Consider the following 23053-nt stretch of genomic DNA (forward strand, 5'->3'; position numbering starts at 1 on the left):
ACTGGGTTTCTTTGAGTCCTGTCACAGGTGGGTAGCAGTATTTTCTTTTTTCTTTTCTTTTTTTTTGGAGACAGAGTCTTGCTGTGTCACCTAGGCTAGAGTGCAGTGGCACGATCTCAGCTCACTGAAACCTCCGCCGCCCTGGTTCAAGTGATTCTCCTACCTCAGCCTCCCGAGTAGCTGGGACTACAGGTGCATGCCACTGCACCCAGCTAATTTTTGTATTTTTAGTAGAGACGGGGTTTCACCATGTTGGCCAGGCTGGTCTTGAACTCCTGACCTCAGGTGATCCACCCGTTTTGGCCTCCCAAAGTGCTGGGGGGATTCCAGGCGTGAGCCACTGTGCCCGGCTGTGAGCAGTATTTTCTGACTGCTGCAGCTCCTTCCCATATCTTCCCTGGTGGCTGAACTGAGGTCAGAGCCAGAGAGCTGTGCCTACTGCAAAGAGAGATGCTAGAGGTCCATAGCACAGTCTGGAAGCCCTAAAAGGAGTCCTGACTGCATTGGGTACAGGGAGGGAGGGTCAGAACTCCTGGGTTAGAAAACTATTCTGCCACTTTCTAGCTACACAGTTTCGGCAAGCCTTCCTCCTGGGAGCCTTAAGGTCTCCATTTATGTAACAGGAATGATATGTTCTTCCCAAGACTGCTCTGAGTGTAAAAGGAGTTGATAGATGGAAAAAGCCTAGCACCGTGCCAGACCCAGCACGTGTCTGTGTAACCATCAGCCCTGCCCAGGTTTCATGCGTGCGTAACTATCAGTCCTGAAGTCAGGCCCCGGGGCCAGCAGTGGCCACAGTACATATCTGTTCCCTTGCCTTGCCCCTTCTCCAGTTCCCTCTGCAGTAATACGGGATAGATTCATTTGTTAGGTCAAAACAAAGCAAAACAAATGAAAACACAGCTCGCTTTGTTTGTTTAGTTTTATCTAAGGTTTCACCAAAAAATTCAATGTCGTGGGGAAAACAAAAGATGGGGTAAGGTTCTAGAATAAGATAGACAAGAAACTTAAGAAAATGTAATCTGTTATTCTTAATTGGATCCTGCTTTTTAAAAAAAGATGTAAAGACAGGTGAAATTATGGAAATTTGACTATTAGATGGCATTAAGGAATTTATTTGGTGTGATAATTTTGGTGTGGTTTACACAGGAGTATGTCCTTCTTTGAGTGCAGTCATGCAATCATAGCTCACTGCAGCCTCCATCTCCTGGGCTCAAGTGATCCTCCAACCTCAGCCTCCTGAGTAGCTGGGACTACAGGTGCACACCACCACACCCGGCTAATTTTTTTTATTTTTAGTAAGACAAGGTCTCTCTATGTTGCCGAGACAGATTTTGAACTCCTAGGCTCGAGTGATCCTCCCACCTCAGTCTCCCAAAGTGCTGCGATTACAGGCACAAGCCACTGTGCCCAGCAATAATAGCCTTCTTCCAAAATGTATACCAAAGTATTTAGGAGTAAAGTGCTATTATGACTTAAGCCTCCTTTTAAATGATTCAGCAAAAAGAAAAATCCAGAACAAACACAATCATAGAGAGTATAATAGACAAAATAGGGCAAAATGTTAACAACAGTTGAATTCAGGGGATGGGCATATGGGTGATGATCACTACACAATCTTTCTTTCTTCCTTTTTCCTTCCTTCCTTCCTTCCTTCCTTCCTTCCTTCCTTCCTTCCTTCCTTCCTTCCTTCCTTCCTTCCCACCTTCCTTCCTTCCTTCTTTCCCTCCTTCCTTCTTTTTCCTTTTTTTTGTTGGAAAATTCTGTGATATAAAGTTTGAGAAAGAAATCTTACCTGACATCATCAGAGCTTTCTGAATTAAACTTTGGAGCCGAAATACCTTCCTTGAAGAAGTCCTCAGAGAAGGCAGGAGTTGAGTATGTAAACCCACTATTTCCTGTCAGTATGGCATTGATTGGGATGTAGTCTTTACCATCCTAAAATACCGAAGATAGAGCTCTCATTGCATCAATTCTGACTTCAACAAGTTCTACGAACCATTATGTCAACTTTGATTTGTCATTCGCACAATCGTGGTTGTGTTTTGAGAAGACAATTCTGTACACACACACACACTTTTTTAAAACTTCTCATCTCAGCTATTCTATTAATAGCGCTTAAAAAAACAAGTAAAATGCCCCCCGATGTACACTCAAAGGCATTTAGATGTAGATAAATTTCGTTTTACCTGTTGTACATTTGCTTGAAGCAAATCACCCAGTTTTTCCACAAGTTCTGCAAATCTTGGCCTTTCTTTTGGGTCTCTGTGCCAGCAGTCCAGCATGATCTGATAGCTGGTGGGGAAAACAGCAACAGAAGTAGCTGGAGAGCAGTGATCATCCTATGCATTGCCTTACGTACTGCAAAGGGAGGGCTGTCATCCGCATAAAGACCAAGCTTTCTGTATACTATGTGACCCTGTTTCATTTTTAGGTTTGGTTTATAGCACTAGCACTTAAAAGGCTGTCTGGGCCAGGTCCTGCTGTCAGTGGAAAACACGTCTACCAAGACAGACTAACCAACCCTCCAGAGCTCATGGATACCCAGGTTCTTTGTTGTGCCTGTGGCCTCTGCAGGTGGAAAGTCTGAGTTCTGTGACTGAAACACAGCTATTCAGAAAGGAAACCCCACTGCTCACTGCAGTTCAGTGTGAAGTGGAGTACTCCTCCCTGCACTTTCAGAAGCAGGACAATGTCCTTTAAGTTTAAAAAAAAAAAAAAAGGTCATACAGCCATAAGTATCAGTGGCCGAATAGTTTGTAGTACTTATTTCATTCTTGGGTTGTAACAAAGGTTGGTTTAGCTGGCTTCTTAAAAAGCATGTGGCATTTCCAAGTCCTCACACTTCCCTTGATGGACTAAGCAGTGGAGACCAGTGGGGAAGGTCCTGTGTACATGACTGTGTCACTTCCAGAAGCTGAAGCCCCAGTGTGGAGTTTCTGGGGCTGTGAGCAAGGTTCCTGTGTGTAGCTGATCATTCTCCCCCAGCACTGCAGAGCCGCTGTTACAAACTGGCCTCCCACCACTCAAGGCACACAGTACAGCCTGGGCACCTGGATATGAAACATTTGTCCTAATAGCACAGAGGTCAAATCTTGTCCTGGGATTCCAATGTCAACAGATTCCTCTGCAATTCTTCTCTTACGTTTTATTATTATTATTATTATTATTATTATTATTATTTGATGCAGAGTCTTGCTCTGTCGACCAGGCTTGAGTGCAGTGGCATGATCTCAGCTTACTGCAACCTCCGCCTCCCAGGTTCAAGTGATCCTCCTGCCTTAGCCTCCTGAGTAGCTGGGATCACAGGCGCCCACCACCACGCCTGGTTTAATTTTTGTGTTTTTAGTAGAGATGGGGTTTTATCATGTTTGCCAGGCTGGTCTCGAACTCCTGGCCTCAACTATTCACCAGCCTCGGCCTCTCAAAGTTCTGGGATTACAGGCATGAGCCACCACGCCCAGCCTCTTCTTTACATTTTAGATATAACGGCATCAGGCTCCTCTCTTGGGCATGTCTGCATGGACTCGAGGTCTGCACCTACCGCCCTCTCTGAAAAGCACAGGCCAGAGGTCCATACACGCACTGCATTAAGAACAGATTCTCGGCCGGGCGCGGTGGCTCACGCCTGTAATCCCAGCACTTTGGGAGGCCGAGGCGGGCGGATCACAAGGTCAGGAGATCGAGACCATGGTGAAACCCCGTCTCTACTAAAAATACAAAAAAAAATGAGCCGGGCGCGGTGGCGGGCGCCTGTAGTTCCAGCTACTCGGGAGGCTGAGGCAGGAGAATGGCGTGAACCCAGGAGGCGGAGCTTGCAGTGAGCCAGGATCGCGCCACTGCACTCCAGCTTGGGTGACAGAGCGAGACTCCGTCTCAAAAAAAAAAAAAAAAAAAAAAAAAAAAAAAAAAGAACAGATTCTCCCTGAACCTTGCGCTCTTCAAGGGATGTTTATTATACGTTACCTCTTCTCTCAGAAGATGGTCTGGATGAAAAAAGGAGTCTGAGTCACACTCAAATCTGAATGGGCCCCGAATTTGATTCCCACCCATCAGGCTGTAAGCACTGTGTGGGCAGGGCCTCATTTCCACACCTCTCGCCTACCCCAGAGCAATAAATATCTGCTAAAAGAAGTCAGACTCGTCTCTGGGAAGAGATGACTCTGCTCCTTCTGTGAATTCTTCAGCTGTACTGCAGACAGTACAGCTGTGCTTGTGCTGGGAGAAACCCCAGTTCATAGCCTCCCTCGGACACTTCTTAGAGGTATGCCTTTAGGGGGCGCCAATGGCTCTAGATATCTCTTAAGTATATTCCTATTTTGTTTCAAAGTATATGAGGTGGCTGCCAAACGCAGTAAGACTACAGGAAGGTAAGAAAAAGAAAAAAAAAAAAAAAGAATCCAGGTGTGGTGGCTAACATCTATAATCCCAATGCTTTGGGAGGCCATGGTGGGACAATTGTTTGAAGTCAGGAGTTCAAGATCATCCTGGACAACATAGCGAGACTTTATCTCCACAAAAAATAGAAGAGTTAGTCAAGCATGGTGATGCACGCCTGTAGTCCCTGTAGTACAGGAGGCTGAGGCGGGAGGATCACTTGAGCCTGTGAGGTTGAGGCTGGGCTCCAAAGAGAGGCCTTCAGGTAGAGGCTGTGGGCTCGTCTCCTCCCGCACCATCGTCTCCCCACAGGATCAAGCTGCTGTCTGGGAGAGGCACCATCCTGAGCAGGACACTCCCTGATTTCCCTGCTGACACTTGTAAACGGAACCATCTACAACCACTTGCTGTTTTTCACTTTTGACTCTTGGATTCCGATTTTTAGTTTCCACTCTTCTTGCCTAAAATCCAATGTGAATCATCTCAGCAAACACCAAAGGAAAAGAAAAAACAAAATCAAAAAATTCATTGCTTATTCCCTTACTGAAGGACATCTGATTCAACAGTATCTGGGCAAGGAACCAACAACTCAATGTTACAAGATTTTGTGCCACTAAGTAAATAGGTTTAGTAAAGTTAAGAGACATTAGTTTGCATCCAAGCTGGGGACGAGGGGCCTCCAGGAAGTTTTCTTTCCAAGCTATCACCCAAGTTCCCAAATACACACCACTTTACGCCAAGTTCAGATCACAGAATCCCAGTTCTGAGAAGCTGCACTTGGTCCTCACCCAGCCCTTCCTACTGTTAGAACAAACAAGAAGGAAATTACTCCATCAGCTTTCACATGCTTGAGAAAATGTCTGAAGGTTTGAAGTCTGGCCTTCTGAAGAAGTATTTCACCAGAGCTTCTTACTTTTTAAAATGTCTAAAATCTCTCCCTCCTCAGAATTAAGGAACCATACCACTCTCTCTAGGTCGCTCGAGGCAAGGGAGCTACCTGAGTGAGGTTTATGTAAAGACTTGAAGGTTTGAGCAAGTCCAAGGCAATTTTTGGTCCAAAGCTGATGTGACTTTGTACCTCTGAGTTATTTCCGACCACAGCCTGGGTATGAACGGGAAGCGCACTCTGCAGGGGTGTGGGATGGTGCTGTGGTCTCTGGACTCAGGCTGAATTCGCTTAAGTTATTACCGGTGCAGCCTTGAGCAAATCACTTACATGTGCGGTGCCTGTTTTCTCATCTGTGAAATGGAAATCATGGTAGTCCTACTTTATAGGACTGTTATGAGCATTAAATAAATTAATGCTTAAAATAGTGGCACTTATAAGAACCAAATAACTATTTAATCAGTATTATTCAATACTGTTATAATAAAAACTAGTTTCAGGCCAGGCATGGAGGCTCACTCCTGTAATCCCAACACTTTGGGAGGCCAAGGCCAGTGGATCACTTGAGCTCAGGAGTTTGAGACCAGCCTGGCCAACATGGAGAAACCCCATCTCTACAAAAAAAGTACAAAAATTAGCCAGGCATGGTGGCACACGCCTATAGTCCCAGCAACTCAGGAGGCTGAGGAAGAAGCATGACTTGAACTCAGGAGGTGGAGGTTGCAGTGAGCTGCGATCACGTCACTGCACTCCAGCCTGGACAGCAGAGCGAGACACTATCTCAAACAAACAAACAAACAAAAAAACCCAACTAAACTAATTTCATACTATTTAGAATTTATACGGAAGTAAAAATAAAAATTAATTTCATACTGTTTTGCATTTATTTTGATGTAAAAATCTTGTTATTTAATAATAACAATTATTAGTAGTAATTGAGAGCCTACTCTTGAGATTTTCAGACTATGTGAAGATTGGAAGGACATATTTAATTCAAAGCATGAGTGGCCATATCAGAGAAGCATTTCTTCTGAGGACTGTGGGGTCTGTTCCTAATTCAACAGCCCCTGTGGTCTAGGGACATCAGTCCGGAGGCTTGGGTTCTAAATGTCTCCTCTGCTTCTCAGCTGACAGACAGCACATTGCTTCAGGTCTTGGCATCTCTGTTTCATTACTTGCTAAATTCAGATTATAATAGCTGCCCTGACCACCCCTCAAGGTCTCTGGGAACTTCAAATGAGACTATATGTGGGAAAACATTAGAAAATCATAAAGTTAATCATCCAGCTCTATCCCCAGCTCTCAGAAACAGGCCTTGCCTCAGCTCCCTGTACTTTTCTGATGAGGACACCATGCACCAGTGACAAGAACAGGTCCCCTCCCGCTTCCCTATGCTTGGGCAGAGCTACCCAGCCCTGCTGTTGGGCCTGAGTCGTCCGTCCACCTCTCCAGTTCCCCATTCTGGGCCTGACCTACCCTTACCCCGAGATGATGAAGGAAAGAGACAGCGACTTTGCCCTTTGGCCAAGCCCACACTTCCTGCATTCCCTGACTCCTTCTCAAAGGCCAGCCAGTGCTTCTGACAGGACCCCATTGTGTGGGTGGAATGGGAGGGCCCCTGCCAGTTCAGGAAAGGTGGTGCTGCCTCAGGGAGGCCCAAGTCCTTGTCAGCAGCTCCACAAAAGTGCAAGTGTCATCACATTCCTGCTCAGGCCTCAAAGTGCAAAACATCCACAAATCCCCAGGAAAAAAAGAGTGTCCAAGAGAGGCAAGCAAGTGCAATTTGCACAGTGGAGAAAGCCTCACAGGGACACCCCAAAAAGCCATGTGACCAGGCAGCTCCAGACAGCTGCTGGGCCTATTCCTAAAGGATTCTTTTTTTTTTGAGACACAGTCTCACTCTGTCGTCACCCAGGCTGGAGTGCAGTGGCGTGATCTTGGCTCACTGCAATCTCTGCTTCCTGGGCTTAAGTGATTCTCATGCCTCAGCCTCGCAAGTAGTTGCCACCAGGCCCGGCTAACTTTTGTAGTTTTAGTAGAGACGGGGTTTCACCATGTTGGCCAGGCTAGTCTTGAACTCCTGACCTCAAGTGATCCGCCCGCCTCTGCCTCCCAAAGTGCTGGGATTACAGATGTGAGCCACCACGCCCGGCCCCTATTCCTCCTAAAGGATTCTAAGGAACTTGTATTGCCCACAAAGCCTTCTGTGAAGCATAATCATGATGTCAGGAAGTTCCCCTTTTCCTCTCCAAGACCTCTTCTGCAGACCACATCAACCCCTTCATGGGCGTTCTGTGCAGATATAGGAATGGTCACAAGATCAAGGTCTGGCTCTCCATCCCTAGGGCTGCTAGGCCTGTTTGGCTCCCACTCTGTGAGTGAGGCCAAGGTCTTGCATTCAGTTCCTGGGTGACCTGTTTGTTTTGCCTGGATTCATACCTAGAAACTAAATTTCTAACTTCAGTTCCCAGCTAGAGCCCTTGAAAAGTCACATCAGTGGTCAGAAGAGGAAATAGGTAGGGATGGGTCAAGGGCCATGTGCCGCACTGTAAGAAAATGCTCCCAAAATATCTGGGCCTGACGGGCTGAGGGGAGCACCTCTAAAGGAAAGAAGAACCTTGGCATCTTCCAAGACTGGGACTCTAAGAATCCACGAAACATCCCCTCTCAGGGATGCCCTGGTGAAAAGCGAGCTGTCAGATGGGGAGCGGAGGGCACCAAGGGCTCACATTTCAGGAGTAGAGTACTCAGGAGCTCTCATCCTCATGCCTTCCCTCAGGCGACTGCAAAAGTCCTCATCCATTTGTACTCCTGGGTATGGAGACCCGCCTGTGGGAGACAATGTGGAAAACACAGGGCCTATTATGGCTTCAGGGTACAAAAGACCAAGAGGGGACAATTCAGTGTTTCTTTCCTCCCTTTAAAGTGATGCTTTAGTAATAAATTCCCAGTGATTACAACAGATCTCAATGGACAGTACAACACACAGAGAAGCTCAGCGAGTCCTTGCTAAGGACACCCGCTTGGTTGGGTGGTCACATGGTGTGGGGCTGGTGCCCACAGGCCATTCCTATGGCTACTCCTGCCTGTGTGGTCAGAGGAAGAGGTGTCGTCTGAAGGGTCCTGGTCTTCTCCCCACAAGTAACTCTAAAGAAGTCCCATCATTAGAGACTCATCCTTTGGGTTAGCGAGTTTTCTTTTTTTTTTAAGAGATGGGTCTCCCTCTGTCACCAGGCTGGAGTGTGGTGGCATGATCTTAGCTCACTGCAGCTTCGAACTCCTGGGCTCAAGCAAGTCTCCTGCCTCAGCCTCCAGAGCAGCTGGGACTCCAGGTCCTCACCATCACGGCACTTGGCTTAGGCTTCTTTTTAAAACGCCAATAGATTTGGGATAGGCTACATGGGAATCATTCACACTTGAGTGGGAATGACTTTATTTCACTCTCTTGCAAACTTCCTACAGTACCAGGGCTCTAGGAGTTGTGACAGGCCTGAGGGAAGGGGGGCTTTGGGCTCCAGGGCTGGGCTGAATGGAGTGGAGTGGGGTGGGGGCTGCCCGTGGTCAGGAGTCTGCAGACCTAAGAGCGCCAGAGACCTAAGAGGCCTAGGCTTTGCCTTCTGCCGGTTTTACTGCCCAGGATTCCCCTACAACCTTTCCTTTTAGGGGGATTCTTGCCAGGGCTGGGGGTGGCAAGGCCTTCTAATGCACTCTTGTTCTAGCCCTTGAGCCTCATCTACCTCAGCATTTGTTTGTCTGCACTTTCTAGTGATTACTGCTGGTAGGAAGCAGCTGGGAGACGTGCAGTGCTGGCACTGTGTCATTGTGGGGCCACTGCAGCCGCCAAGCTGCTTTCAAAGACTGGAAGCAACAGGTGCCTGTCATCGAAAGCAGGGGAATGATTTTCACACATTACAGGAAACCAGGGATGTTACTGGGTGACTTTTATTTGCTGTGAAAGGCAAATTTTTGGCAAAGCCCAGAAGACTCTTGGCTAGAACTTGAGTTTTGGAGGCCTCAGATGTGTGTCTGCAAGCAGATGTGGGCTCTGCACGCATCTGTGTGCTTTGAACAGGGCTTCTAGCCGCCCATAGTGGATGTTTTTGCAAGCAGGATAAATACAACCAGCGTTCTTTACTGCTCATCCTGTATAATCCGGTGTCCAGAGCCGTATCATGTGTTAATATCAGAGGCACTGGAAAGGTCTCCTGTTTCTAACAGCACTTTCCTCACTGGGTTAGCTGGGCTTATTATGGCCTTTCCTAGGAAGAAATTTTGAGGTGGTGGGAGATGCAGGGAGGGAACGGGTAAGGGCGTTAGAGGTGTGCGTGTTGAGGAATTGGAAAAGGACAGAATCGGAAAAAGTACAGAAAAAGATAAACCCGACTTCAGACTTTACACCCATCTGACCTTGCTCATGATCGTATAAAGCCCTTTTACAGTAGAGGGCAGACAAGCATATGCCATTACTCATCTGAGAGTCTACATGGACCCATGGCACCCTAAGAGTTTTTGTTAACAGTAGGAGCTAATCTAAAGGCTATCTAGCCAAAGGACATTCAGCAGAAGATGCAGACATTTATTTCTGGGCTGTTTGATCTCTTCCTTCTCCCAAATTTACCTAAGGAGAAGATTTCCCACAGCAATACTCCGTAAGACCACACGTCGCTCTTGGTGCTGTAGATTTTGTCAAAGATAGATTCAGGAGCCATCCATTTCAGAGGAAGTCGAGTCTGGAAGAGGGCAAAGGGGCCTTGAGCAGAAGGGCATGAAAATAAAGCACATTCAACCCAAGTGCCCATGGGGTCACCTCCCAGATAGCATATGGCCCATAAATCATTTCCTAGAGCAGTTCTGGTTTCTAACATAGAGAACACCATAGTATGCAGTGTTACAGTAAAAGAGGGAGCTCGAGTGCTATACTGAGTCCAATGAAGGCAGTACATGTTCAGTAAGCCCCTCTGATGTGTTCGGCATGTCCTTAACTGCATGGCTCTGTGAGAAATCCTCCTCCACAAAGAAAGCTTGCGCTCCACAGGGACACTCAGGGCTTGGAAAAGGAAAAGTGATCTGAATTTGAAGATATCCCGAAAAATGGTGGTGATTTCTAAAAATTTTTCCCAAGAAGGAGGATTTTAAAAGCATTCCTATGCAAAAAGACAAGATTTCAAAAGTCACTGAATAGGGAGAGTGTGCAAAAGCATCAGAAAGAAGAGAAGAAGGAAAGAAGTCAGTGTTGAAAGAGAATATACAGTTGGTTTTCAAGCATGTAGACAAATCTTCCTCTTTTTCAGATAGCAGGAATCCCAGTGAGTTAGGCCTCACCACTTTAGATGATGGGGACTGATGGGAGGTATGGGATAAAGGAGAGACAAGGAGAAAGGAAGTGGGAGGGGCAGGGAGGCTGACTCAGATACAGATGAACAGAAAGGAGGGGTGGACTAACATGAAGGTTGATGCCATCTCTCCAGACCAGGGCCCCAAGGAAAGTTTGTTTTCCTTTATTTTCTTTTACTTTTACAAAGGGTCAACGCAAAGTCGTATGTTTTGCTTCTATACAAACAGATTGTGGTGCAGTGGCTCTCAAAGTATGGTCCTAGGACCTGCTATGTCAGCACCTTCTAGAACAAGCATGTTCAATTCCTGGCCCGCAGGCCACATGTGGCCCGGGACAGCTTTGAATGCAGCCTGACACAAATTCGTAAACTTTCTTAAAACATTATGAGATGTGTTGCAATTTTTTTTTTTTTTTTTTTTTTTTTGCCCATCAGCTATTGTTAGTGTATTTTATGTGTGGCCCAAGATAATTCTTCTTCCAATGTGGCCCAGGAAAGCCAAAGGATTGGACACCCTTGGTGTAGTAACTGGTTAGAAACGCAAATTCTCAGGCTCCACCCAAGACTCACTGACTCAGAAACTCTGGCGGGTGGAAGGCTTGTTAGGCCAGCACACTGTAGCATAACATGCCTTCTAGGTGATATGTATGTTCAATTAAGTTGAGAACCACTACTGTAACTCACTGGTGCCCAGACACAAGCTTAACCCTCAGGGTATATAGGCTGGAGAAGGGAGGACATGGGACGTCACCTACAAAAGTGAAAAATAACACTATGTCTGTAAACAAGCAGGGAAGAGAAGCCAGTGCGAGCCAGCAGAGAGATGCTAGGCATGGAAGGCCATGGGAAGTAAACAGTCTCCTTCATAGTCAGCTACTGCTGACAGTCTTCCCCGCCCTTTCCTGAGACAGATACACCTGCTGAATCAATCACCCGGGTTTATTTGAGGGAAAGAGTCCAGGCTGTTCTTTTCAGTGGTACAAGGAATTTCCCCAGGATTCAAAGGAAGGTAATGCTAAGGTCTCACCCAGGCCCCACCAAACACTTCTCAGGTTAGCAAGTCTCACGCAGCGCTGCCCAAAGGACAGGTGGCAGGCCAGGCATTAGGGGAGAGCAGAACCAGGAGACAGTGGCCTTTCTGAGCCTTACACAAGGGCTCTCTGGGATGCCGCTCCTCTGGACTGCTTGTCTTCACAGAAAGCCAATGATGGTTTTCAGGGACTACAGCTGAGGAAGTGTAAATATTTACCAAGTCTGTTGTTTAAAAGTAATAGGACATACATGAGTCAAATAAGCAGCAAACCGACTTACATCTCCTTTTCTCACATAATCGGGGTTCTTATAAATATCCCGGGCGAGGCCAAAATCACAAATCTTCACCACATTGTTCTCAGATAAAAGAATGTTTCTCGCTGCCAGGTCCCGATGAATGCACTGTAATAAAACAGCTGCATAATCAATGCATTTTCTTAACCTAACCAACTAATTTCCTACACCTCTGCATCATTAATCTTAATTTGGGAATCCATTTTCCATGCTGTGAAGGGAGCACCTCTCAGTGCACACTGCTACCATAGACATGAAGAGCCTCTCTACAAATACAGGTCCCCAAGCCCCAAAGTGAAGACATGTTCTGAATCTCCTGGGCTACTATTTGATCAGTGAAGCTGGTTATCTCAGATTTACCAGTGGGCAAACTTGCCCCACAGCCTTTTATCCTGAGCTGCCAAGATGAGATCTTTCTTCAGCTGCAGTTTTGTGGGAGGGCCCCACATGGCTATATTAATAGTAGCTCTCCTATGAAGTCATGTATTGCGATTTGGGCCAGATTTGAAAATACGCCAGAGGGCACTGTGGAGAGCAGATGCCAGATTCGTCTAGTCTGACACCTGTGAGTTTTCCCCAGAATTAAGTTCTATCCACCGGTATCCATGACTCCTCATTCTCAAAACTCCTCATATCAGGGCAAATTAAGGTACTTGCAGTGGTGTTTGTTCTACATTTAAGAACACAGGTATCAGCAAATACTAGGAAAAATGAATTTATAGCAAAGGTGTGTGTCCAACCCTGGCAAAGAAGGAAAAACAGTGAACAGCAAGACTGACCTTTCTGGAAGACAGGAACTCCATGCCTCTGGCCACTTGAAAACTGTAAGAAATCAGATCTTCCATAGTGATGGGCTCCTTGTAGAAACCATCAGAATCTGGAAAGCATTAGAACCGTAACTGTTTGTAATGGCTCTTGTTATCCCACCAAATCCCAGTTTATTGGAACAATGTTAGCAAAACATAAAACAAACCAACAAGTAGATCAGAGTTCATTTTTAAGAGTATTTGAGTTTCAACATGAACACCAGAGATTTTTTCCAGGCCTCCAGCCCATTTTATCCAAGCATGGGGGCAGGGGGATGATCCATTAGGATGAAAATGCCTGAGGGGAGAAAACGGTACAGTTCCCTGTCAAAATTAGTAACTCTGTAAATAATCTTAATTCAAATCTTATCTCCTCAGGACATTACCATTCGAGTCTCCCACGGATGTTTATTAGAGTGATAAATAAGAAAAAAATTTCAGAGATGCACAGTATGTTGTAAAAATATCTCAGCGCGTAGGACAGGAAGGAATTAATACCTACCCTCCTCTTCCTCAACATCACTCAGACTTTTATCTTCCTGAAACCCGGAGCTTGCAAAGCTCTCGCTGCTGGTGACACTATCTAGTCTTGGTTTCTTGCCTTGTTCCAGGCCTGGCTCCATTTTTTCTTTCTTAGGCTCCATGTGTAATGCTGCATCCTTTGAAGAGACCGAAAAGGACCCAGGTAAAAAGGAGCTCCAGCACAGCAGTGGGAAACCAGTCCCTCAACTGGCAATTGCCTGATGAGAAATGAGAGCATTTCACTTCTCAAAATGGATCGTGAACTAGCGCAGGGGCCCTACAGTGTCCAGGAGCCTGACTACCTCTGGGGTTGCAGAGTCTGTTGTGCTCTTGCCTGGGCTTCTAGACAGCATCTTAGATCAGATAAAAAAAAATTAATAGTGGTGGGTATTTACTGAATGCTTGCTCTGTGTGAGCCGGTATATTAAAAGCTTTAGGTACATTTCTTGTTTAATGTTTCCAAAACAGGTTCAGAGAAGTAAAGTAATCAAATTCACATGCAGCTAATAAAGAGCAAAGCTGGCCGGGTGCAGTGGCTCATGCCTGTAATCCCAGCACTTTGGGAGGCTGGGCCAGGCAGACCACCTGAGGACGGGAGTTTGAGACCAGCCTGACCAATATGGAGAAATCCTGTCTCTACTAAAAATACAGAATTAGCTGGGCATGGTGGTGCATGCCTGTAATCCCAGATACTCAGGAGGCTGAGGCAGGAGAATTGCTTGCACCCAGGAGGTGGAGGCTGCAGTGAGCCGAGATCACGCCACTGCACTCCAGCCTAGCCATGAGAGCAAAACTCCAGCTCATAAAAAAGCTTAAACCCAGGATTGGTTGGTGCCCACATCTGTGCCCTCAACCACTCTTCCATGCCACACGCCATCTTGTGAAGGATGACATCACTGAGAGGAAAGGATCCCCAGTGTGCTTGGTGCTTCACTCTGTAACCCCTAGGAGGAGTTATAAGAGAAGGCTATAGTTACCAATTTCCCAGGTTTCCTTGGGGAAGGAGGGAACATGGACATTGCTTTTTTTCTCTTCCATTCAAAACAAAGATACGAGTTGATTCTAACAAGGGTAGTAATGGCCTTTCACCCTGGACTGCGCATTCAAGCCCCGGTTCATCTGGCTCTTCCATTAATCATGTGATCCTGGGCAAGTCACCTTACTTTTCTGAGTTTCATTATCCTCTTCTGAAAAGCTCTATTATGCTATTATTTTATGATTCATAGGAAAGGAGTTGTCGGTTCTGGGTGTTCATGGGAAACCAGAAAAGATTTTTATTGCCTAGTAACTATGACACTCTAAAAACCTAGCACTTTCAGTGGCTTTATAATTAGACCATGTTCCTAGCTTAGATTCTGCTAGACAGCAATACTGAGGCAGAGGCAGAGAGGGACTGGGGTTCAGTGGTGTCCCTTGATCTATTTGCATGGTATGGCAGTGCTAGGATTAACCCGCCTCCCCCATCCTTCCTGGGCTTTTCTAGAAATGTCACAAAGCAAGAGCGATCCCTCCACTAGAGGGCACAGAGGGAGCAAGCAGAGCACAGGGAGAAAGCTTCAGGAGGGACAGCCCTAACCTAGCCTAAAAGCCAAAAGGGCACCAAGGTTCCCAGTCCCTGAAAAGAGACCTTCCGGGGTTGCAGAGGGAGGCAGGCCTCAGAGTAAATTCCCACTGCCATCGCAGGTAGCCCACCTGAGGGCAGGTAAAGACTTTCACTATTTGTTATTGTGTTTCCACAATGCAGTTATATTGGATTCTGTTCATTTGGGGACTGGAATTTTATTTTTCACAAGATCTTTTGTGGGACAGAAGGCATCAGACAAAGCGCTGGCAATAGTGTGGGGAGAAAAATGCTCCACATGCTCACTCAGGGCTCTGCGTGTGAAAACTCTCCCTGGGCAGCCTTCGTCCCCAAGGCACCCAGAAGTCACAGCCTAGGCACGTCCCCAAGGACCAAAACTCAGGCTCCCTCACTCCCTTCCTGACTCCCCATCAATGGTATATTCAGCTTTGCTTATCAGTACCACTTTTGTTAAATAAAGGTAATTTACTGAACTCTTGGGACTCTGGCAGAATATAGTGAATTTATTACAAACCATATTTAAGGATCCCAGTTAATTTATTTGGAAAATGAAGTATTCCATTTGCAATTTAGCCTTTTGGTTTTGTCTTTCCTTTACCTTTATCTTCCAAATATGAAAGACAGCCATGGATTTTCCACAAAAACACTAAGCTCCACCAAGTTGCACAGGGAGGCAAATCATTAAATATAGCCAGAGAAGGAAGCAAACTCTTCAAAACAAAGGACGCACAAACCCAAACGTTCCATCCTGCCCAGGTCCCTAGGGTATTCTGCTGGCTTAGCTCTTCCTGAAGTCAGTCCAAAATTTCAGGACTAAGGGGAATTTGTACTGCCCTCAGCCCAAGGCACCACTTTCCACTTTTTCTTATACTTTTTTCACCTTATTTAGTGTGGTGCACAGAAAAGGCAGTGGAGGAGGAGTCAAGACAGCTGAGTTCTTTCTCCTTCTGACTTCACCTCATGGTAGGTGTGAGTCCTTAAGCCAATCACTTGACTTCTCTGAGCATATCTACGGCCTGCGAATATGACACAACTGATCACAAAGATCCCTTTCAACTTCAAGATTCTAATTCTTAGGCCGGGCACGGTGGCTCACACTTGTAATCCCAGCATTTTGCGAGGCTGAGGTACGTGGATCACCTGAGGTCAGGAGTTTGACCAGCTTGGCCAATATGGTGAAACTCTGTCTCTACCAAAATATTCAAAAATTAGCTGGGCACTGTGGTGGGCTCCTGTAATCCCAGCTACTCGGGAGGGTAGAGGGAGGAGGATCACTTGAACCCGGGAAACGGAGGTTGTAGTGAGCTGAGATTGCACACTGCACTCCAGCCTGGTGACAGAGAGAGGCTCTGTCTCAAAAAAAAAAAAAAAAAAAGAGTTCTAATTATTAGAGGACCTGACTTAAACCTGGGGAAAATGATGTTCTTGCATATATTGCCTGTCTGGTAGAACACCTCTGTCTTTGATTAGATCAAAGTTCAAGGGATGAGAGAATTGGCCAGCTGTCCAGTGGTTCTTATTTGTGTGTGAAGATTCTTGCCCACATTATAAAGATGGACATCATTCTTGGATTTCAGACATTTTATCCACCATGTAGATCAGTGGCACGAAGTTGGACTCACCCAATTTTTCTATCTTAGTAGGTCAATGATGTTGATGATGATAATGACAGTGGTGGTGACAGTGATGATTAACATTTATTGAATGTTTAACTGAGAGATTTTCATTCTCCTGATAATCCCATCAGCTGGATTCTATTATAAGCTTCATTTAATAAATGAGGGAACTGAAACAGACAGGTTGAGTAATCTGTGTTCCCAGATTTCATGAGAGGTAGAGACAGGATTTGAATCCAGGAAGTCTGACTCCAGAGTCTCAGTGCTTAACCACCACATTACATGGGTTCATCACCAGTGTTGCTGATTACTAGTTAATAATGTTGAATCACTGTCCCTTGGACTTCTTCAGCTCAGAGAAGGACACAGTATTGGTGCCATACGTCACACTGGCAAAGTTTTAGTAAATTATTTCTCCTCCATTCAATAATCTCTTTTTTTTTTTTGAGATGGAGTCTCACTCTGTTGCTCAGGCTGGAGTGCAGTGGCGTGATCTCGGCTCACTGCAACCTCTGCCTCCCAGGCTCAAGCGATTCTCCTGCCTTAGCCTCCCTAGTAGCTGGGATTACAGGCACAGGCCACTACGCCTGGCTAATTTTTGTATTTTTAATAGAGACGGATTTTTGCCATGTTGGCCAGGCTGGTTTCGAACTCCTGACCTCACAAGATCCACCCGACTCGGCCTCCAAAGTTCTGGGATTACAGGCGTGAGCCACCGGGCCGGTCCAATAATGTCTTTTAAACCTTGTTTGCCCTTAGGTCTTGGGTCCACATGTTCCTTTTACTACACAGCTTTTATTTAGTGATAAGGCTGGTTCAGAGTATATGTAGGGATGACATGGGTAGTGAGGGTGTCAGGAAGTGGGAGAAAGGGCAGTAGAAAGGAAAGATAATGCTTTCTGTCCCTAGCCCCATCATTGGTCTACTGCTGATTGTACAAGTCACTCAGTTGATTTAGCCTTAGTCAAAATCTAACCTAATAAATGGAGACAATTATATTAACTATTATTTTCCTTAAAGAAATAAGTGACTTGTATATGTCTGCATGTATATACACATGCACACATACATAGGAAGACAAAGACAGAAAGTTATTGATAGATATTTAGATAGGTGGCTAGTAGATTTACTCTCAAATTATGGCTGCATACACACAAAGGGATCAAATGATTCTCTGTGCTATCCACACTAGAGTGTAACAGATTATCAGGGGGAAAAAAAACATGAAAAAAGGAGAAGCAGCAGAGATTGAGTTTTAAGCTTAATCATTAACAGAACAATACAGGTTTCTCTTGCTTTATGTTGCTAAAGACTAAATGAAAACTCATTGCTATATTTAAAAAACTCCAACTTTTAAAATCCTTACCTTGTTGAGAAAAAATAAGTCACGTTTGCTCTTGAGGTAGTTGGATAGATTTCCATATTTGCAGTATTCAACAATCACCATCAGAGGCCCTGCAGCCAAAACAGCACATGCTCATGCTCAGCCACACCAAGCCAGTCAGCCATTTGCCAGCCTTCAGCCTGCCCGAGAAACCTCAAATCAACCAGCCTTTGTATTAGTGGGGCCGAGGGATGCGATTTAAGGATGAGAGGCCCATCAATACGGTGACTTTTTCAGTTTAACCTAAGGCGGTGTTTAAAGAACACAATTGAAACAGAAAAAAAAAAAAATGGAGGTGGGCAGTGCAGAAGCATTAGAGAGAAAGGATTAGAAGGAGGAGGACAGAAATACCTTTGAGGAGGGGAGAGGCAAAAGCCAGCCTCTCTGCCTCTTAACCAGACCCTTGCAAGTAGAGGGGCTTCTGGTTACTGTCACACCAGTCCTGGGACTATTAAGCAGCTCCTCCCTCCCTCCCAGGGCAGAGATGGCTACCTGGCCGTCTCTCCCCAGCAGTGTCTGCGCAATTTGCCTTGGGGCTTGCCAGAGTATCTAAAGCAGGAGTCGGCAAACTCTTCTTGTAAAGGTCCAGCTAGTAAACATTTCAGGCTTTGCAGACCAAGGAGCTACTACTCAGTTCTGCCTTTGTAGCCTGGAAACAACCAAACAAGTATAACTGTGCTCCAAGAAAACTGTGAACACAGAAATTTGAATTTCATACAATTTCATGTCATGAAATATTATTTTCATTTTTTTTTTTCCCCCCCAACTATTGAAAAAGGTCAAACCATTTTAAGCTCACAGGCTGACCTTGGTTTGTCAACCCGACCCTGGTCTGAAGGAAGCAAGAGGGTTGAAAAGGAAGTCCAGCTGCACTGTGGCGCCCATGTGGTGCTCTGAAGGCCTCCTCTCTCCTGCTCTGCGTTTCCACTGCGTGCTTGGGCTGGGCACGCAACCCACAAAGCAAGGACCACTTCCGGGTCAAAGGGGAGTGACCCTGGCGCTGCTTCACCCGCCGCCGCCCAGGGCATGCCGGGAGCCCAAAAGCCGCTAGTTCTTTTTTGTGTTATGCAGAAGTTGGGCTGGTCCTGGTGGAGTGGTTTTCTCTTACTATGAGGACACGCTAGAAATCCTGATAGCATCTCATCTTCCCCCTAGGTTCCCGAACGGGAAGTTGCTTCCAGAGTTTTTTATCTCCCCTCTATGGCGGCGGTTGCCGCAGAGCTCGACACCTGCCTGGGGTCCGGCCACTCTCCTCAGAGCGGCTTCCATACTGGCGCCCGGCTGCAGGGAGCTGACGGCCGCACATGAGGGTAGGCTGTCTCATTATCCCTGGTCAGTTTTACAGATGCAGTTGAGGCGAACAGAATGAGGTTGCCACGACAAAGAACTGGAGAAAATGTTACCGAGGATGACGGAGAAGCAGGCGGAGCCCTGGCCAGGTCCCTCCGACTCTTTCTGGCCTCCCCGGCCGTTAGCGCCTCTCTAACCACCTCTGCCCCTGGCAGATAGGTCTTCCCCAGCTACCCTTCATCCCTGCTACCTCTTTTGAGAGCTGGAGAAAACATCGGCATGCACAGCTCGTTTGCACCTTGCTGGCGCAAACAGTGATCACACATCTACTCTCAAGCTCTGACCCTGCCATACGGAAAGAAAGATCTGCGACAACATGTTGGAGCTGTTAATCATAAAGCACGCCTCTGTCCCTGCTCCCTTGGGTAAGGTCTGTCTGCATAGTGGATCTGGAGGGAAGGGCCCCCACATCACCTCCTCCTGGGACCCTACCAGTAGTGATTCATTCATTCCTTTAGGTGAAGCTTCAAGGAATATGCAACCTTCTACCTTTTACCTTGGCTCTGACCACACTTCTTCAAACCCATCCTGAGAGAAAAGTGCCCTCTGCTTGGCCTAGAGCCTGTGGAAGGAGCTCTAAAAGGGAGTCCTCTTCAGAATCTTTAAATTAGCTGCACAGGGAAGGGATTTATGGGAGCACCCTTCTGTAGATGCACAAGTTGTTTCTTCTGGAGCTACGAGGGAGGCCATTTTCCCGGAGGCGAGGAAGCACAGTGCCAGGGAGAAGGAGCTTTAAGGCAGAGAACTGTTCTCCCAGCCTGTGCAGGGGGAGATGGAGCCGGCCCTCCCCTTCTCCATTACCTCCTTGCTTGGTGCAGGCTCCCAGCAGGTTAACCACGTTCAGATGGTGGCCAATGTGGGTCAAGATTTTGAGCTCAGTCATCAGAGCTTTGTACTCGCTGGCCGTGGCCCCCTCTGTGTGAGAAGCAAGGAAGAGTCAGGGCGACAGGACAATGGGGCTCCTTCCGCCGGAGGCGGCATTCTTGCCCTCCTTGTTTGTCAATGCTCAGCCGGTTGCTTCACTAACTTCCCCACATTCTGCAGAAAGGCCAAGTCTCCAGACTGTTTTCATTACTCCCACCCTCCTGAGCCAACATCCTTTTGATTACAGTTAGGCCCAGCACAGTAGTGGGGTTAGTCACTGGACATTTCCTCTTGGTGGACCTAGTTCTGTTCAGCAATGCGCTGACTCAGAACTGAGCACCTCGTGAAAGTGCCTTCCAAAGGCTTCCCTCTGTCGGAACCAGGTGCAGCAAGAACCCACCAGGCAGGGAGTACACTTCCACGTCCTTTCTTCTCACCTTCTCCCTTTGGAGAGTCACAGAGAAGGAGCACAAGGGGCCTGCCAGGGCAGAATGGCTACTTTTGTAAACATCTTTGCAATGTGTTATTTTCTCCCTATAACCCTTTCCTCTCTGGAGTTCACAGGGTTATCTTGGGTTGTGAGGATCCATAGCATCTGACTTCGACTTCAATCTCAGAGATAAGCATTATCAGTCCAAGAATTAGCAGAGTCTAAAGCCTAAATTGAGTTTGTTCTGTTTGTTCTTATTAGTTAATTTGCAAGGCATTTAAACATTTTAAATTATTTTTAGAAATATAAAAATCAAATAATCTTGCTGTAAAATATTTCAACAATATAAGTTGGAATAAAAAGATACGAAGTAAAATGATCTAGATAAAAAGTGAAAGCCACTCCAACCCACTTGCCTTCTTAGAAGCAGCCACTGTTAATAGTTTGGTGTTCAGACCTTTTTCTATGCATTTATAAATATGTATATTCAATCAGAGGTCCTATATATATATATGAGATCATATACATATATAGTCTATTTTAAAAAATTTGTTTCCTTCCTTTTAATAAATCGGAGACTTTTTCTATTCTTTTTATTTATTTCTATTTTTTATTTTTATTTTTTTTGAGACAGAGTCTCACTCTGTCATCCAGGCTGGAGTGCAGTCGTGTGATTTCAGCTCCCTGCAACCTCCTCCTCCTGGGTTCAAGCGATTCTCATGCCTCAGCCTCCCGAGTAGCTGGGATTACAGGTGTGTGCCACAATGCCTGGCTAATTTTTGTATTTTTAGTAGAGACAGGGTTTCACCATGCTCCTGACTTCAGGTGATTCACCCGCCCTGGCCTCTCAAAGTGCTGGGATTACAGGTATGAGACACCGTGCTCAGCACGTTAATCACGTTAATGGTGGCCACTGTGGGCCCATTCTTTTTAATTGATTAATGGTGTCCCTGACATTTAGAGTGTCTGTAGTCTTTTTGCTATTACAATTAATACTGTGATAGTCTTTGTGTAATCTCTGTGCACACATGTAAGTGTTTCTGTAGGACAGTGTCCTGGGAGTGGGTTAGAGGTATGTGCATTTAACATTGTGGTAGATACCAACATGGTATTTCATAAGCACAAATCATTTTTAATAATAACCAGATAAACTCCAAAGCCTGCGCATGGGGTTAGGGCTGGTTTACAGTAGACGCTCAACGAATATTTTGGAATAAATAAACACAATTACTCTTCTTATTTCAGACATGAGTGTAAGGCCTAAAAAGATTAATATTTTTGCTCAAGGACACTTTGAAAGAGCTTTTGACTCATGGCCTTTGTTTCACTTTATGCTTTTTTTGTTTCTTTCTTTTTTTTGAGACGGCGTCTCGCTCCGTCACCCAGGCTGGAGTGCAGTGGCATGATCTCGGCTTATTGCAACCTCCAACCCCTGGGTTCAAGTGATTCTCCTGCCTCAGCCTCTCAAGTAGCTGGGACTACAGGCACCCACCACCACGCCCGGCTAATTTCTGTATATTTTAGTAGAGACGGGATTTTGCCATGGGCTGGTCTTGAATGCCTGACCTCGTGATCCGCCCACCTCGGCCTCCCAAAGTGCTGGGGTTACAGGCATAAACCACCGTGCCGGGCCATGCCTTTTTTATATCTCCCAGAAACACATGGCCAATTAATTTAAGCAAGAAAGCTGAATGAATTTTTTTTTAAGGAATTTTATAGAGTGGGTGATTTGGCAGTCCTTTATAATCAATGCTGATGGCTAAAAAAAAAAAAAAAAGAAATAGGCATTCATGAAGACACGACACATGCACTCTGTATTACATAGAAGAGATTCTCTGAGCCTTTAAAAAAAAGCTGAGCTACAGTGGCTCACGTCTGTAATCCCGGAACTTTGGGAGGCTGAGACAGGAAGATTGCTTGAGCCCAGGAGTTTGAGACCAGCCGGGGTAGGATGGTGAGACTGTCTCTACAAAAAAGTGTTTTTTTAATTAGCTAGGTGTGATGGTGTGAGCCTGTAGTCCCAGCTACTTGAGAGGCTGAGGTGGGAGGACTGCTTGAGCCTGAGAAGCAGAGACTGCAGTGAACTATGATCATGCTACTGTACTCTAACCTGGGTGACAGAGTAAAACCCTGTCTCTTAGGGGAAAGAAAAAAAATCTCAAGTTAGAATCTTCTTTCAAACTCATTCATCTCCCTATAACCCTTTCCTCTTTGGAGGAAAAAAACCAGGCTCTGGTTCAGCTTGCTGTATTTATAGGCAGGGCCACAGGAGTTATCTTGGATCCCCAACAGACTAGTGTGGCCATCAGAGCTGCCTCTCCTAGAGGACAATTTGTGGCAGCAAGAAGGGAAATGGGACTAGCTGAGGAAACAGTTGCTTCCAGATTTAGTTTCCACCTATCTCTAGGTTGGATACTGGATTGCCTCCATAAACCAGGCCAGGATCATTTTCAGGGTTTTGGAGCAGTGGGCCAATTCCAGGAGGCCAGACCTCTGCAGCCCCTCTTTTGTGGCAGACTGGTGTGGAGGAAAGAGCACTGCATTCAAAGCTGGAAGACTTTCGCACATGAACCCTGA

The 23053-nt window shown here is 46.0% G+C and overlaps 1 protein-coding gene across 1 annotated transcript in view; it reads right to left on the bottom strand.

Moving 5' to 3' along the window:
• Positions 1–23053, bottom strand: part of FLT1 (fms related tyrosine kinase 1) — a 195665-nt gene that overhangs the window by 9413 nt on the left and 163199 nt on the right. Inside the window, exons 19-27 of the mRNA XM_003913719.5 lie at positions 19984–20097; positions 17815–17903; positions 13231–13387; positions 12702–12799; positions 11908–12030; positions 9882–9993; positions 7993–8092; positions 2190–2295; positions 1796–1938 (exon numbers count right to left, since the gene is read on the bottom strand). Coding sequence (XP_003913768.1) covers positions 1796–1938; positions 2190–2295; positions 7993–8092; positions 9882–9993; positions 11908–12030; positions 12702–12799; positions 13231–13387; positions 17815–17903; positions 19984–20097 — 1042 coding nt within the window. The remainder of the gene's footprint in view (positions 1–1795; positions 1939–2189; positions 2296–7992; positions 8093–9881; positions 9994–11907; positions 12031–12701; positions 12800–13230; positions 13388–17814; positions 17904–19983; positions 20098–23053) is intronic.

This window comes from Papio anubis, chromosome 15 (assembly GCF_008728515.1).
Source record: "Papio anubis isolate 15944 chromosome 15, Panubis1.0, whole genome shotgun sequence".
Taxonomy (NCBI): domain Eukaryota; kingdom Metazoa; phylum Chordata; class Mammalia; order Primates; family Cercopithecidae; genus Papio; species Papio anubis.